The sequence below is a fragment of the Tenrec ecaudatus genome, chromosome 18, assembly GCF_050624435.1.
Source record: "Tenrec ecaudatus isolate mTenEca1 chromosome 18, mTenEca1.hap1, whole genome shotgun sequence".
NCBI lineage: Eukaryota > Metazoa > Chordata > Mammalia > Afrosoricida > Tenrecidae > Tenrec > Tenrec ecaudatus.
The window spans coordinates 3,348,811-3,364,462 of NC_134547.1; the positions used below are offsets into that span (position 1 = coordinate 3,348,811).

General features: G+C 58.9%; 1 protein-coding gene across 1 annotated transcript; it reads right to left on the reverse strand.

The window, feature by feature from the left end:
• Positions 1-172: 172 nt before the first annotated feature.
• On the reverse strand, positions 173-12,915 carry EPS8L1 (EPS8 signaling adaptor L1). The gene is made up of 19 exons (XM_075537820.1): positions 12,899-12,915; positions 10,406-10,446; positions 10,145-10,203; positions 8,701-8,862; positions 8,153-8,302; positions 7,693-7,775; positions 6,488-6,734; positions 5,725-5,851; positions 5,453-5,541; positions 5,268-5,342; positions 5,015-5,163; positions 4,242-4,383; positions 4,099-4,127; positions 1,855-1,990; positions 1,645-1,770; positions 1,442-1,526; positions 1,131-1,308; positions 649-781; positions 173-527 (listed from the first exon to the last, which is right to left on the reverse strand). The coding sequence occupies exons 1-19, from the start codon at positions 12,913-12,915 to the stop codon at positions 441-443; spliced, it is 2,115 nt and encodes a 704-aa protein (XP_075393935.1). The 3' UTR covers positions 173-440.
• Between the last annotated feature and the right edge of the window lie 2,737 nt (positions 12,916-15,652).

Here is a 15,652-nt window from a genome sequence, read left to right on the forward strand (position 1 = left end):
GAGGGCTGATGAGCATGGACCACAGACTTGGAATTTAGCACCTCAAAGCTGACCAGGCTCTCTTAAGCAGGGCATTTTGGGGGGGGGGGCGGGGGGGGGGCAGGATCCAGGATTGAAGGCAGCGATGGAAACAGAACTCAAAACCTCCCTCTGTCCCAGGCAGAGGCTGTGACCGCAGGAGGCACCAGGTCGCTGGGCCCCAAGTAGCTGGGTAAAGGGGACAAAGCAGTTGACACGGCGACCACGAGTAGGCTGTTTATAGGCTGGGCAGTAGTGGTATATTACACCCCACTGGGCCCCTGAGCGTACCCTCTAATGGGCAAGTGCGCCCCGCCCCCTACCGTGCCAGGCAGTCCACTCACTGGAGCAGGACCCCAGCAAGGACTGATCCACTCATGCCCTGGGTTTGAGGGGGAGGTTCCGAAACTTTTTGTAGAGCGTCAGATGACCTCTACTTCCGTCACACCCTCCACCTTCTTCTTTTGCTTCTCCATCACCGCCTCCAGCTCTGACACTTTCTGCGAGTCCTGGTGGAGGGCGGAGGCAGGCATCAGAACCCCTTTCCCCGCGCCCCCCCCACCCGGACCTAAATCTCCCGCCCCACCCTAGAGCAGCCCCGGGGAGGCGGGCAAGCAAGCTCGGGCTCACCTCTAGCAGCGCACGCTGCACTGTGACCTGGCTGTACACGCGTGCCCCCTCCTCGGGACTCACGGCCCGGAACTCCTCTTTCTGCAGCGAGAAGAGCTGCGCGCCCGTCAGCACGCCCAGTGCGTTCACCGTGCTAATGAGGTGAGGGGTAAGGGTCACGGTCAGCTGCTAGCCAATCCCAGCTCCAATCACTCCCACTTAGCCATTAGTTCAATCAGCAGCACCCTAACACGCAGGGGCGGGGTGATGCTGAAGGAGGAGAGGTGTCTGAAAGCCGGTTCCCCCATCCTCCAATCGTAAAGCATCCTGCTTCCGGTTGGAGGAGGGGCTTTCCGGAGGTTCCAATGGAAACTTGAGAAAATACGTCAATCACGGCCTGTTACAGCAGGTCCTGTGCCCCGCCTACTTTGGGGCCAATCAGAATGCTCAGCTGGCAACGCTCGCGCTTCAGAGCCAATGAGCGGGCCGCTGGTGCTACTCACCCAGAATTAAAGCCTTTGGCCTGTAGCCAAGCCCGGACCTCCGAGGCGTCCGAGTGCGGGCTGAGCTGCAGCTCCTGGGCGCGGGGTCCCGCGGTGGAGGCGCGGCCGGGACCTGAGCGGCCCTGCGCCAGGCGCACCTGAAGCTCTTCATTGATGCTGAGCATCTGGCAGAATTTCTCTGCAGGCAGAAAGCCAGGAGGGAGGGAGCTCAGGGCCGGGGCTAGGGGCCTCCACCTCCCTAGGCGTGATCCCGGGACCCACCCACGTGCTCTTTCTGGGTCTCGGTTTCCCTGGGCTGCCCCACCACTCACCCTTCTCACAGGGGTCCAGGTTGAGACTGTCGCAGCTGTCCCAGTGGGACCGAACCGGAGCCACAGGCTCGGGGGACGTGCTGTTCTAGAGGGGAGCGGGTTAAGAATGAGACTAGTGCCCAGGAACCTCCTTGCCAGGATCCTTGACACCGAGTTCTGGCCCCCAACCGCCTCTCCCCCCAAACCGCGCAGTCTCGGCTCACCAGGCTGCAGGTAGGGCTTTGGCCCGCTGGGGGTCCTGGATGAGGGGTTAGGATATTAAAAGGCACATATCCCTCCTGCCCCTGCGGGTCCCGGACCTTCCACCACTTGCGTTTGTTATCCAGGACCTGGGGGGAGGGGGAAGGCTCAGAACCTGACTTTGGGGCTTTCACCCCCATCTACCCTGCCCCTCGGCCCGCCACGCCCCTGACCTCCAGCACGTCCAGATGCTTGACAGACAGCTCGCTGCTGTTTCGGGCCTGGAAGTCGTAATTACACAGGACCCATTTCCCCACCGCCGGTGCTGGCTCCAGTTGGGGCTCCGCCTCCAACGCAGAGTCCTGGTGACTGAGGAGAGCGGGGATCAGGAGGCAGTCGGCTCAGGGGCGGCTGCGGCTGGAGCCAAAACTTAATACCAGGTGACCCTGACTTTCATCCTTGTACTTTAGGTCTAGAGCTGAGCCCAGTGGCTTGCCTCTCAGCCACACCACAAAACCAAAAGCTCACGGCTATCTAGTCAATTTCTACTCACTGCATCTCTAGAGGGCAGTGTAGAACTTTTCCTGTGGGTTTCTGAAGACTCGCTATGGGAGCAGTAAGCCTCATCTTACTCCCGAGGAGCGGCTGGTGGATTTGAACTACCGGCCTTATGTCCAACGCGTACTTAGCTCACTGTGCCACTCAGGACTGTAAGGCAAACAATACCCGCTCCAGCGAGGGGTGCAGCTTTGACCCATCGACCAGCCAAGCTCCAACAGGTAGCTTTGCCACTGGCCCAGAGAGAAGGCGGAGCAAGCAGGCTCCGATGAAAAGGTGGAGGAAAGGAGACCAGGGTAAAATGGGTAAAATTCTGTGTCATCGTGGGTACAAATGTCACAAAACAGCGTGTGCTCAAATTGTCGAACAGACAGTCACCTGCTTGGTCTACTTCCACTCAAATCACAAGAAAACTCTTCCCCCCCCCCCCCAAGCAACCAGTTCTCATGGAGCGGATTTCACCCTTGGTGACCCCATGTGTGTCTCTGGGTAGAATAGTACCCACTGCTTGGAAATAGGTCTCCGAGGCCTTTCTTTCAAGGGACCTCTGGGTGGATTAGAACTTCGACCTTACCCCTAAGCAGCTAAGTGCATTAACTACTTACAGATGGCTCCCTGCACACCTGCTTCTAGCCTCCTAAACTGTCAAAGAACACATTTCTGTTTGTGAAAGCCACCCCCTTTGTGGTAATTCTGTGAAAGTAGCACAAGGTATTGAAGCCCTCTGACAATGTTGGAAGTCTGGTGCACAGACGGGCAGTGGGTGTGGATGGGGTGGGGGGTGGGGAGAACGAACGAATGGGTCCAGGTCATGAAGCAGGGGTGGGCCATGGCTGGCCCCAGAGTCCCTGCCTAAATGGTTCAGCTGGACTGGACCAGGAGCCTGACAACCCAGGAAGGACTGTCATTCCCACTTTCCCTGCAAAGACCCTGAGCTCAGAGCAGGTGAATGATGAGTGACAGGTGTCTGGCAGACATACAAGACAGATATAGGGGGATGTGGGGGCCAGTTTCTTGGACATGCTCCCTTTGACCCCCGGCCCCCACCCCCCTAAGAAAGAAATACTCAGGCTTACCTGTGTAGGGGAGAGGGGGGGTCTTCAGGGCCACGGCACCCCCTGTGTGGGGCCAGTAGCTGTCGTTCTGTTGGGTCTTATCTGCCGGGGCCCCCATCCAGACCCCCCTTCTTTTCTTCCGTTGTGGAAATTCTGGGGTCTTCTCTGCCCACGAGGCATCTCTCCAGTATGTCTTCTACCTGTCCACAGGCCTGCCCTCCTGGCCTCTCCCTTGCTTCTTCCCCGAAGATCCCAAAAGCTCAGGTGTCTCAAGCTTTCCCTGCCTCCAGCTTCCTCCGGCCCTTATCTCTCTGGGGAAAACCCACAGCTGCCTCCACAGCTTAACACCAGGAGCATCCTCTCAGCCCCTCAAGTCCCAAGTCGGCTTCCTCCTAGTCCCCAGCCCCAGACTCCAAATCTTCAACCCCCAGACGCCAACCCCCCAGCCTCTACCCTCAAATACCCATACCCGGGAGTCTGCAACTCCCAACCCGCCCATCTCTACTACCAGCCCTTGGAGGACCTGGGATCCCACTTCAGATGTCACCCACTCAGGGACCCCTCCCAGTCTCTGCCTCCGTCAACCATTGGCTGTGGACCTGCAACGCCCTCCCTCCTCCCTCTGACCTAGCATTAAGGGGCCCTCCCCCTTCCCTCCCCCTGCTTCTCTCCCTTTCCCTACCCCCCAACCCCAGCCTGATCACCACCTCACCCACCTGAGAAGAAAGAATGGATGAGGTTTGAGGGGGAGGGGGAGAGGAAGAAACCAAAGCAAAGGGGGCGGGGTCAGGACCAAGTGCTCCGCCTCCCACAGGCCACCCTCCATCCCAATCCCCCACCTGCCCCACCTGACTGGACACTCACCCATTGACAGCGACCTGGGGCGCGCTTTGCTAAAGGAGGGAAGAGAGCAGTAGGTCAGAGAAGCTGGCCTGCACCCCGATGGCCCTGGCCCGTGGTTGCCCTCTAGATACCGCCCCCCCCACCCGCCTTCCCCGCAGCCTCACCTGCCGCCGCATCCGCTCATGCTGGAGCTGTTTTTCCACCGGGTCCTCCCAGGCGCGGCCCTGCGGGTCGGTGGCCGGGGGCTCCCAGCCGCTGTAAAACTCAGGGGTGTACGGGGTTCCCTCAACCGGGGGTAGCTCCACCCTGTGGCCAGGAGACAGGGGTGGCTTCTGAGTTCATTTGTGATTTCGAACGGCTGACCTTGCAGTGAACAGCCCAAGGCATAACCACGGTACCCCCAAGGGCTGCTCCCCACCATTAACTACACACAGTTTTTTTCCAGCCAACCCTTCAAACACCGACCCTGGTCGCCAAATCCCATCCCAGCTTTAAAAACTCATCAGATTCCAAACAAGCTGCCTAGTTACGCAAAACACGCCCCCTTTCCCTAAGCCCCGCCCCATGGGCTGCCCAGTGCGCGGGCTCCGCCCCCTCTCCAAACCTCCCAATCCTAAATCTACTGCATCTAAAGCCATTCTGGCTCACAAGACAATGTAGATTTGCCCCAGAGGGTCTCAAAGGCTCAGATTTTGAGGGTCCAGACAGCCTCATTTTTCTTCCCCCCAACTTTCAATCAGCAGCCCAATCGCATCTTAGCATTAGACCTTTTCTCCAATCACATCCAGGCCTTTGCCCTTGGTCCCGTCCCTCCTCAATTTCATTGGCCACACCCTTTCAAGTCTCACCTCTTCTGTCCAAATGGGATGCCCCAGCCTCCCCACTTAGGCTGCCCCACCGACCACCAAGTCCCTTCCCTTAGCCCCCCCCCCCTCACCCCGGCCGGGTCCACCAGTCCCCGAGCGAGGTCCAGAGCGCGCTTTCACGCGGGTTAACGGTGTCCCGCAGCAGCGCCACCGCCTCCGATGTCAAGTGCGGCCGCCGCACCCCGCTTGCAAACTCGGGGCCGCCTGAAGTGTCCACGATCTGCAACGAGAGCATCAGTTGGAACGCGGTCAGGCATCCTTGCAGTCTAACCCCCATCCCTCCTGCTGCAGGTGGAGACGGAGGACCAGCAGGCTGGGCCTCACCATCTGCAGGGGTCCGAATAGGAAGTGCAGCAACTCTGGGGAGGAGGGGTCGGCTATGTTGGTACGCAGCCGGGCCTGCGGGGCAGAGGAAGAGGGGGTGTGAGGACAGGTCAGCTTCACTGGACGTGGACCTCCTTCCGGCCGTCCAGTCTCCGCCCCAGCACCCGGCGTGGACGGGCCCTCACCAGCAGACTGAAGGCGTACTTGATCTTTTGGAGCACGTCTCTGTACTCCGCCTCCAAGGGCGGCTTGGCCCTAAGTGTCAGCAGGCCCTCTGTCGGTGGGTGAGGGAAGAAGAGACAGAGGGTCAGAGCGAAAGAAACAGGAGAGCCCGACCTGGCAGGCGGTGCGAAGGGAGACCCCAGAGAGAGAGAGAGAGAGAGAGAGAGAGAGAGAGAGGGAATTGGGGGGCGGGTGGGAGAGGTGTATTCAGAGCCGCACTCTGGGGTGCCCTCACCCCCAGCCGCCCGGCGTCGGGTCCTGCGGCCTCGCTCTCGGTGTTCCAGGACACGGGTGGCCTCTGCCGACTTCTGCAGCCTGGACACGAAGCTCTCCACGTCATCAAACACATGGTTCAGGATATCCTGGGGGACGGACAAAGGGGTGTGTGGGGGTGTTCCTCAGCCACACATTCTCACTTCTGCAGAAGCCCTCGGGAAAGACGCTCCCCGGCCCCCCCCGCCTACCGCAGATACCTGGCCCTCCCCAGATTTCCATCCGCCATCACCCTCCCAGAAGTCTGCGTCTTAGACCAAGCCTCTCCCTGCCACCGACCTCAGCCCTGCCTAGAGCCCCATCAATCCTCAGCAGGGCCTCCAGGTCTGATTAGCTGCAGCAGTTCAGACTGATACCACTTCTGGTGTGAACCCAAACAGCCGATCTCCCCCTAGCCCCGCCTCTAGACCACAGGCCCCGCCCCCATGCTCTAGCCCAGCCTTCACACGTCTGGTCACGTCCTGGCCCCTCCTCTAGTCGCCTGGCCCCGCCCCAGGCCCTAGCCCTGCTCCTGGACAGCTGCTGCTAATCTGGCCCCTAGATCCACGTCTAGAAGGCTGACCTTGCCCCATGCTCTAGCCCCGCCTCCAGACAGCTGACACTGCCCACGCCCTAGCCCCGCCTCCAGACCTCTAGTGCTACACCGACGCCCAGGCCCTACCTCTAGGTATCTGACCCCGCTACCTCTAGATCGCGGTACCCAGGGCCCGGGCTGGCTCGCTCACCACATCCCGCTCCGCCTGCAGACTGGCCATGTCAGGCCCCCGGGGCCCTAAGTCCGGGGAGACAGGGCCAGCGCTGCTCAGGGTCGCCCGCGCCTCTTCCACCTCGGGGATGGACTCCGCCGGGGGTCGTCCCGGGCCTGCGCCCGGCTCCCCCGAGCTGATCACTGCGCGGACGGAGGGGCGGCGCTGCAGGGGCGGGGTTTCGGCCGCCAGGGAAGGTCGGCGCTGCAGCTCCTCCTGCGTGGCTCTGCGGGGCAAGAAGGGGAAACGGTGGCTGGGCGGACCGAGGGGGTCCACGAAAACAAAACACCCAGCGCCACGGGGTCGGTTCCAACGACTCGAACAGAAAGAACCAAACTCACTGCCACGGAGCCACCCTGACTCACAGCGACCCTATGACTCACAGTACAACTGTCCCGGAGCGAGGTGGGATTCAAACTGCTGACCTTGGGTTTACCAGACCAATGCCTAACCCCCAACCACCAGGGCTCCTCATTCTGACTCTTCAAAACACTAGCATGGGTCAATTCCAATGCATAGCCAACCGATAGAGCAGGGTAAAAGTGCACCTGTAGGTTTCTGAGACTAACTCTTTACCCATGTAGAAAGCTTCTCTTTCTTCTGTAGATTAGTGGGTTTGAATCATGGACCTTAAGGTCAGGAGTCTATCGCCTCACCACCAGGACTTCTTCCCAGGAATAACAATAATAGGACTAAGCCAAAATCACTACCACCTAGTCATGCGGACTCACAGACACCCCTTCAGGCCAGGGTGGAAATGCCCCTGTGGGACCGTGACTCTTCATGCAAGTGGGAAACCTTGTCTTTCTCCCACGAAGCGGCTGGTGGTTTTGAACTCCTGACCTTGTGGTTAGCGGTCCAATGCTTAACCCACAGCGCAACCAGGGCTCCTGTCTCCTGAGGAGGTCCAGAGTCGCAGAAATGCAGGGCACTGTGACTCGAAGGGGTCAAATAGGGCTTAGTGGTTGTGAATTCGGGGGTGGGCACCGCTCTAAAGGGAAACCGAGTGGAGGAAGGGCAAACTGAGGACCATTACTAGGAAGGATGGGGTCCTGGAGCTACAAGTCAGTCCATTTCGCAAATGAGGACGGAGATGGAGGTCTGGGAACAGAAGCCATCCTCTCCGTTCCTCCACCCATCGCCCCTCCTCCGCGCGCCCCCGCCCCTCCCCCCCAGCCAGGTACCTGAGCGCCGCAGCCCTGCGCTCCCCGCGGCCCGAGCGGTAGTTGTGCAACGCCCCCTGGATGTCCTCTCGGATCAGCTCCGCCTGCCAATCATGCCGTCAGGACACGCCCCTCCACGCGCCCCGCCACCCTCTTTCTCCCAAAAACTCAACTGTGCCAGACCCCTGACCACACCCTCCACCATGCCACGCCCTTCCATCCCCAGGGATGCATTTTCTCCTACCACACCGTTCTAGTGCCTGAACCCCGCCTTTTTCTCAGGCCACATCCCTTCCTCTTACACGACCACACTTTTTATCAGGCCCCGACCCCCCTCACTTGGCCCTGCCTTTCTCCCAGGACCACCACAACCCTCCTTGCTCCGACCAAGCCTTTCACTCAGGCCCCACCTCCCTAGACCACGCCCCACACTGTACACCCCGCCTCCTTCTCCTGACCCCGCCCCCAGGCACCAGCTCACCCCAAGGCGCAGGCTCTGGAAGAAGTGCACATCCGGCTGAGAGCGCTCAGGTTCCTGACATACTAGCAGCAGCTGTGAACGGCTCCGGCCCGGGGGCGTCACCGCATCGCAGCGCAGGATGGCGCCCAGCGCATAGGACTCTAGCTCCTCCTGTGGGGTGGGGTGGGGGGTGGGGCGGGGCTAGACTGAGGCCAATTCCAACACTTCATGGCCAGGGGGAGGGAGGGGGGAAAAAGAGGAGCTGATACCAGGGGTTCAAATCGAAAGCACATGTTTTGGACAACAAATGTACAAATGTGCTCGACACAATAGATGTATGTATGGATTGTGATAAGAGTTGTATGAGCCCCTAATAAAATGATTAAAAACAACAACAACGACAACAATTACCCCCATTTTATAGATGGGGCTTGGAAGGCTCAGAAAGGAGGGAGGGGTGGTGGGCGTACTGAACAGGAATGAAGGGGGTGAAGATGCACCCTCAGGTCCCCAGTCTGGTCAGCTGTGTCCTCCCTCCTCCCGCAGACACCAGACCCGCCCCCCAGCACCTTGGAGAGGGGGTCAAGCAATGTGACATGGTCTGGCGACACTCGCAGCAACATCTCCTGGGCCCACACGCGGCCCTGGCTGTCCATGACGGCCAGCTTCCGGGAAGCATCCTCCACTGTGTGCACACCGTCCTCTTCCCCCAGGCAGAAAGTCACCAGGTGCTGAAACAGACCACAGAGCGAGCTGTGAGACCCGAGCCTGCCGCTGGAGGGCTCCACCCCATACCACCCTCCTGCCTGGTACTGCAGTTTCTCTCCTTGGGGTCCACCTTCCTGGCAGACAGGGGAAAACGCAAAAAAAAAAAAAAAAAAAATCAATGCTGACCCTACTGACCCTACAGGACAGGGGGGAACCACCCCAGTGGTTTTCCCAGACTGTCACTGTTCATGAGAGTGGAAAGCCCTGTCTTTCTCCCACAGAGTTTTGAACTGCTGACCTTGAAGTTAGCAGTCCCATGCATAACTATGAGGGCCCCAGGGCTCTGGGGCCAGGGAAGGGGTCTGATTTCAATCTAGTTACTACCAGCCTGCAGTGGGTTCAGACTCTGTGTTCCACAGGGTTTTCAATGGCTGTTGTTGTTTGGTGTGTGTGTGTGTGTGTGTGTGTGTGTGTAAATCTCCAGGTCTTTCTTCCATGGGCCTGTGGGTGGACTTGAACTTGCAAGCTTTGTGTTAGAAGCCTAATGTGTTACCTGTTCGAACACTGCCCCTCTGAGACTCCTGTTTTACATCTAGTCCCCTCTAAGCAGGGTATGATTGAGAGAGTTTGGGAGCTAAGTAATAAACGGGTGATGCAACCCACCAAGCAGCTCTGCAGAAGAAAGACTTGGCCTTCCACTCCCAGAAAACGACTGAGGGCCTTGAGTTGGCTCTGATTCATAGCGACCTTGTGTGCAACAGTGGAGACATCGACCCGTCTTGGGCCGGCCTCACACTCCCATTATGGCCATGTGGGAGCTCACTGTTGTAGCCATGGTGTCAGTCCTGCTCAGAGAGGGCTGTCCTCTTTTTCTCTGACCTTCCACTTTACAAAGCCTGGTGTCTGTCCTACCGAGGCCACGGTAGGGAGCAGGTCTAAGGCATGACCTGAGCCCCATGATTAGAAATCAACTCCCGGGCACCTAGCAGCACCTGGGAGGGTTTCCTCTGCACTGCCATACTGTCCACCTGGCTCCTGTGGGGTGCCAACCCCCTGCTCACTCAGGAAGCATCTGAACTGTCCCCCCATTCTTACTGGGGCCCTGGTTCAGAGGAGGAACTGGTGTGGGGCTGAGGCAGGGCACCGGAAGCCCTATTGCAAGACTGAGTCAACTGAGCTTCCCAAGCCCCCTCTGCTTCTTGGTTTTGCTACTCTTTCATCTGCCCAGCTCCCCAGGCCCAGCACCTCCCCCCACCCCCAATGCCCAGACTCCCTGCCCTTCGGCCACAGGAACCCCAGACTCACATTGACCGGATACTGGGACACGTCAGCCATCACCACGGTGGAGTAACGCTTCCTCTGCTCTGTAGGGTATGGGGCAGTGAACTCCGCAATCCAGGGCCCCAGCACCTCCTCCTTCAGACCAGGGGTCCTGACCCCCAGCCCCTCCTACCTCAGACCAGGAATGTTGGCTCCCAGCCCCTCCTCCCTCAGATCCAGGTCTAGGACCCCAGTCCCTCTGACCTGGGTTCTGTCTGCCTGGGTCCCCTCAGCCCCTGAACTCACCATAGATAGACTTGGCGCTTGGTTTGGGGGCAGCTTCAGGTCTAGGGAAAGCCAAGAGGAGAGAGCGAGGTCTTGAGACCTGGGGTTTCAAATGTCCCAGGACTGTATTGTGAGGGCAAAGGGGAGCCATAGAAGGCTCATCAGGGGGGGAGAGCAGGCCCAGAGCTGGACTGTGAGAAGACAGGGAAGGCAGGCAGTGGTCCTGGTGACTGTGGGCTTGTGGGACCACCTGGATTCCAATCCCCTGTCTGCCGGGTGGGGGGCAGGTGGCTTCACCTTCCCTGCCTCAGTCTCCCCCTCTGTAAATAGGCTCTTCCCATAACACCCATCTGGTTGGGCTGTTGTGAGCATCCCTTGAACTGTGGGCCAGGTTGTTTGACTCTCAGTAACTACTATGAGGTTTCAAAGGGTTTCGCATACAGTAGTCTCTCAATAAATGATTAGATTCGCATTCGTGTGCACCACAGATGGCAAATTCCCTTCTCCCCTCCCACCCTTGGGGTCCAGGCTTGCCCCAGCCAAATCCTCCTCATCCCTTTCTCCCTGCAGGTTGAGTATCCCCAGCAATCATGAGGTCCTTCTGTCGGGAGAAAATAACAGAAACTCCGAGCTCAGGTGGAGGTGAGGGGGCCTGAGAAATTCCTTCAGCTGTCAGCCCCCTATTCTTTATCCTGGGCACTATGTCAAGCCTTCCCACAATTTGATTACCCCTGATCCCTACCCTACAGCAAACAAATAAACAAATAACCTCACAGGGCAGGGCAGAACTGCCCCTGTGGGTTTCTGAGACTGTCACTCTTCTCATGTAATCAATTATTAAAATTTTTATTTATTATTATTATTAAAAGTTGTATTGGAGGTTCTTACAGTTCTTATCATCATCCATCCATCCATCCATCCGTCCATTGTGTCAAGCACATAGGTTGCATCATCATTTGGAAAACATTGTCTTTCTACCTGAGCCCTGGGTATCAGCTCATTTCCACCCCCTTCCCTCTTGAACCTTCTGAGACTGTCCCTCTGTATGGGAGTAGAAAGCCCCATCTTCCTCCATCGGAGCAGCTGGTGGTTTTGAACTGCAGACCTTGAGCTTAGCAGCCCAACACATAACCACTATGCCACCAGGGCTTCTTCACGGTCCCTTGTGGAACTGTCTCCACCCATCCCTTTATGCTGCTTTGGGTTTGCTCCAGGAGATTCGAGCCCTTCATTGTCAGGAGGGAAGCCCCTGGGTTTCTAGGAGATGGTTATATATATAATTTTATTGGGGGCTCTTGCAGCTGTTATCACAATCCATCCACACATCCATTGCGACAGCTCATATTTATGGACACGCTATCTCCCCTGCGGAGCAAGGAGGAGGGAAGGAAATCAGAGACTCAGAGAAACATCGGTCCACAGGACCAATGGGCCGCAGGAACCTCAGACAGAGACCTGAAGCACTAGATGGTGCCTGGTCACCGTGACCAACCGCTTTGAAAGGGATCGCGTTGAAAGGTCCAGGAAAGAGAGGAGGGCAAATGTGGGACAACATTCAAAATCACAAGAGACTGTCCCCAGCCCCAGCCAGTCCTGGGGCTTTGGGACTCGGCTCGAGGGGAGTCCCTCTGGAACATGGGGGGTACAGTGAATGGTGTGACCCTGTGCTGGGCATGCCTACACAGTAGGGTATGCTGGGCCCCTCTAGGGTTTACTGTATGGGCTCCAATAAATTTCTTCCCTTTTGCTTAAAAAAAAAAATCACAAGAGAGAGCAGGCTCACTGGTCAGGGAGAGACCAGTGGACCCCTCGAGACAACTGAGGTGGCCCTTCATCACCCTTCAGGTAAAGCACTGAACTCACCCCCACGGACTATGGATGTATAAGAGAAACAGTCACGAGAGAGGGTAGCACTCTGGAACAACCAACCATCCAACATGGAAGGACAGGCCGGAAGGGAGAGCAGAGAAGGAGAGGACCAGGGAAAGCAGGCAGGAAGTGGGAGAGGGTGCTTACACCGAGGATAAACAAGGTCGTGAAACAAAATGTGCTCAAACCGTAGACTGGAAAAACAGTTTGCTCTGTACACATACACTCCCGTCACAGAATCGGAAAAACGCACCTACTGCCTGCCTTTGGATAAATTCCAACTCCTAGAGTCCCCGAAGGGGGGTACAGAGGCTGCAAATCTTTAGGAGAGCAGACAGCCTCATCTTTCTCCCAGGGAGCGGCGGTGGGGCTTAAACTGCTGACCTCTCCCACAGAGCCCCTTGGAAGTTTGTGGGTTTTAAAGAACAGGGTAACTCCCCGGAAGCACTAGCAGTTGCTGGTGGAGCACCTGTCGCCTGGCACGCCTGGCACAATGCCCTAAAAGCCTCACATTTCTATTCCTCCCCAGGGCCCAAGGAGGTGGCTGATGGTCCCAGCCCAGAAGTGACCGGGCCCTGCGTCCCCTCTAGAGAGAGAGCCCAGCTGGGCCAGCGGGAGTCAGTGTGTGCACGTGGGAGCACTTACCCGACAGGGGTGCTCATGGTGATGAGATGAGGTGCTCCGGCGGCCACCTGGGGACCAAGGAGAGGGGATGCTGACCTGGGGTTCTTTCTCCTCACTGCTCCCTCAGATCAGGAGTCCTGACCCCCCAGCCCCTCCTCCATCAGACCAGGAGTCCTGACCCCAAACCCCTCCTCCTCCCTCAGACCAGGAGTCCTGACCCCCAGCCCTCCTCCCTCAGACCAGGAGTCCTGACCCCCAGCCCCTCCTCACTCAGACCAGGAGTCCTGACCCCCAGCCCCTCCTCCCTCAGACCAGGAGTCCTGACCCCCAGCCCCTCCTCCCTCAGACCAGGAGACCTGACCCCAGGCCCTCCTCCTCCCTCAGACCAGGAGTCCTGACCCCCAGCCCTCCTCCCTCAGACCAGGAGTCCTGACCCCAGCCCTCCTCCTCCCTCAGACCAGGGGTCCTGACTCCCAGCCCCTCCTCCCTCAGACCAGGGGTCCTGACCCCCGAGTCCTCCTCCCTCAGACCAGGAGTCCTGACCCCCCAGTCCTCCTCTCCCAGACCAGGAGTCCTGACCCCCAGCCCTCCTCCTCCTTCCTCAGACCAGGAGTCCTGACCCCCAGTCCTCCTCCCTCAGACCAGGAGTCCTGACCCCCAGTCCTCCTCCCCCAGACCAGGTGTCCTGACCCCCAGCCCTCCTCCTCCCTCAGACCAGGAGTCTTGACCCCCAGCCCTCCTCCTCCCTCAGACCAGGAGTCCTGACCCCAGTCCTCCTCCTCCCTCAGACCAGGAGTCCTGACCCCAGCCTTCCTGACCTCCAGACCTCCTCCCTCAGACCAGGAGTCCTGACCCCCAGCCCTCCTCCCTCAGACCAGGAGTCCTGACCCCAGTCCTCCTCCTCCCTCAGACCAGGAGTCCTGACCCCCAGCCCTCCTCTCTCAGACCAGGAGTCCTGACTCCCAGCCCTCCTCCCTCAGACCAGGCGACCAGACCCCCAGCCCTCCTCCTTCCTCAGACCAGGAGTCCTGACCCCCAGTCCTCCTCCCTCAGACCAGGAGTCCTGACCCCCAGTCCTCCTCCCCCAGACCAGGAGTTCTGACCCTCAGCCCTCCTCCCTAGAGTTAGTTGAGGGGAGCCCTTACTCCCTAAGATCCAGGAGTCCAGGCCCTTAGCTCCCTCCTTCTTTAGACAGGGGTCCAGCCACCCCCTTCCCCCACCTCAGGAGTCCTGATCAACACCCCCCCCCCCAGCCCTCTCCTTTAGACTTGAAAGTACACACACACATACACACACACACACACACACGCCCCCCTTCTACGGACCCGGGGACTCCTGACCGTCAGTCCCCCATCCCTTGGGTCTTTGAGTCCAGGCCCCAATCCCTCCTCCCTCAGACCCTGAGTCGGGCTCCGCGGGTCCCCTGCGCACCTGCCCCGTCCGGCTCTGTCCGACCCTCGCTCCGCTCCGGGTTCTGTCTGGGCCTCCGCGCCCCTCCTCCTGCTCCTTCCCGGCTGCCCCGCCCCCGCATACCTGAGCCTCCACCTGGCACCGCCCCGCCGCCACCGCGGCCCGGGGTGGGGCAGCCCGGGGACACGAGGGGGGCAGGGCCTGCTTCGGGGAGCCTGAGACATCCCCCTGTCCCCATCTGAACGCCCGTCGCACACGACAGCGCGCACGTGAGGTCACATGCGCTCTGTCACGGTTGAAAAGTTGGGTGTTCTACGCCCCTTGGGGTTCGTCTGGCGACTGGGGGGAAGGGGGAGGCTGCCTTCGCACTGACCCAGGAGGAGGAAGCTCATCGGGAATGAAGCTAAGCTCCTGGGTGGTGATGACTGAGCGGAGCCAGCGAGCGACCGAGGTTTGAACCCCCGGCTTGTTACTCGCCTTCCGACCAGGGTCTGCCCTTGCCCTACCCAGGCCAACAGCCCGGGTCCAGGGCTGCTGCCCGCGCCGGCGCCCTCCTCTTCCCCCTGGAAGATACCCTAATCTGGAGACAAAGAATGTACGGTTCACAGAAAGGTTGCAGGTTTGAGCCCGTCCAGCACCTGTGCCTTAGCACAAAGGCCCTGGCGCTCTAACAAGAACACTCCGCGAGCCAGGTCCGCGCTGTCACCTGTGCGGTCTTCAGGAGGCAGAATACGATGCGATGCACGGAGTCCACACATTGCGCTTTGTTTCTGGGTCCCTCCCCCCTGCCTACCACTCCCCCTCCCACTCCCCCGGACTCCTTGATGACTGTGTAGTCTCTGGGCTTGCCTAACAGGTAAGGGGCTCATCACCTGTGTTGGAGATTTTGAGTTCAACCCCAGGTGCCTAGGCACAAAGGTCTGGTTGTCTACTTCTGCCATGAGATCGCCGCTATTAAAAACCGGGGTTATTAAAAATAGGCCCCCAAACAAAATCCGGCCCCCGGACTCTGGTACAGAGGCGATTCCGACTCGCAGGGAATCCCCTGCATAGTGTTTCCTTCCAAGGCGGCACAAATGGCCTCTTTTTTCTCCCACAGACCAGCGGGTGGGTTTGAACCGCTGACCTTGCTCGTTGCAGTCCACGAGCATACCTGACTGAGTTACAGAGGCTCTTGAACTCTGTGCAATATCAACTCATTCTCACCCTGTAGGACAGAGATCCGTCCTGTGGGTTTGGGGGGCTGTACGTCTGCCCACGGGCTGACAGCCTCATCTTTCTCCTTCGGTGAAGCTGGTGGGTCTGAACCGCAGACTTTGAGGCCAGCGGCCCAGCGCTTAACGCACTGTGGCACTGTAACAGATG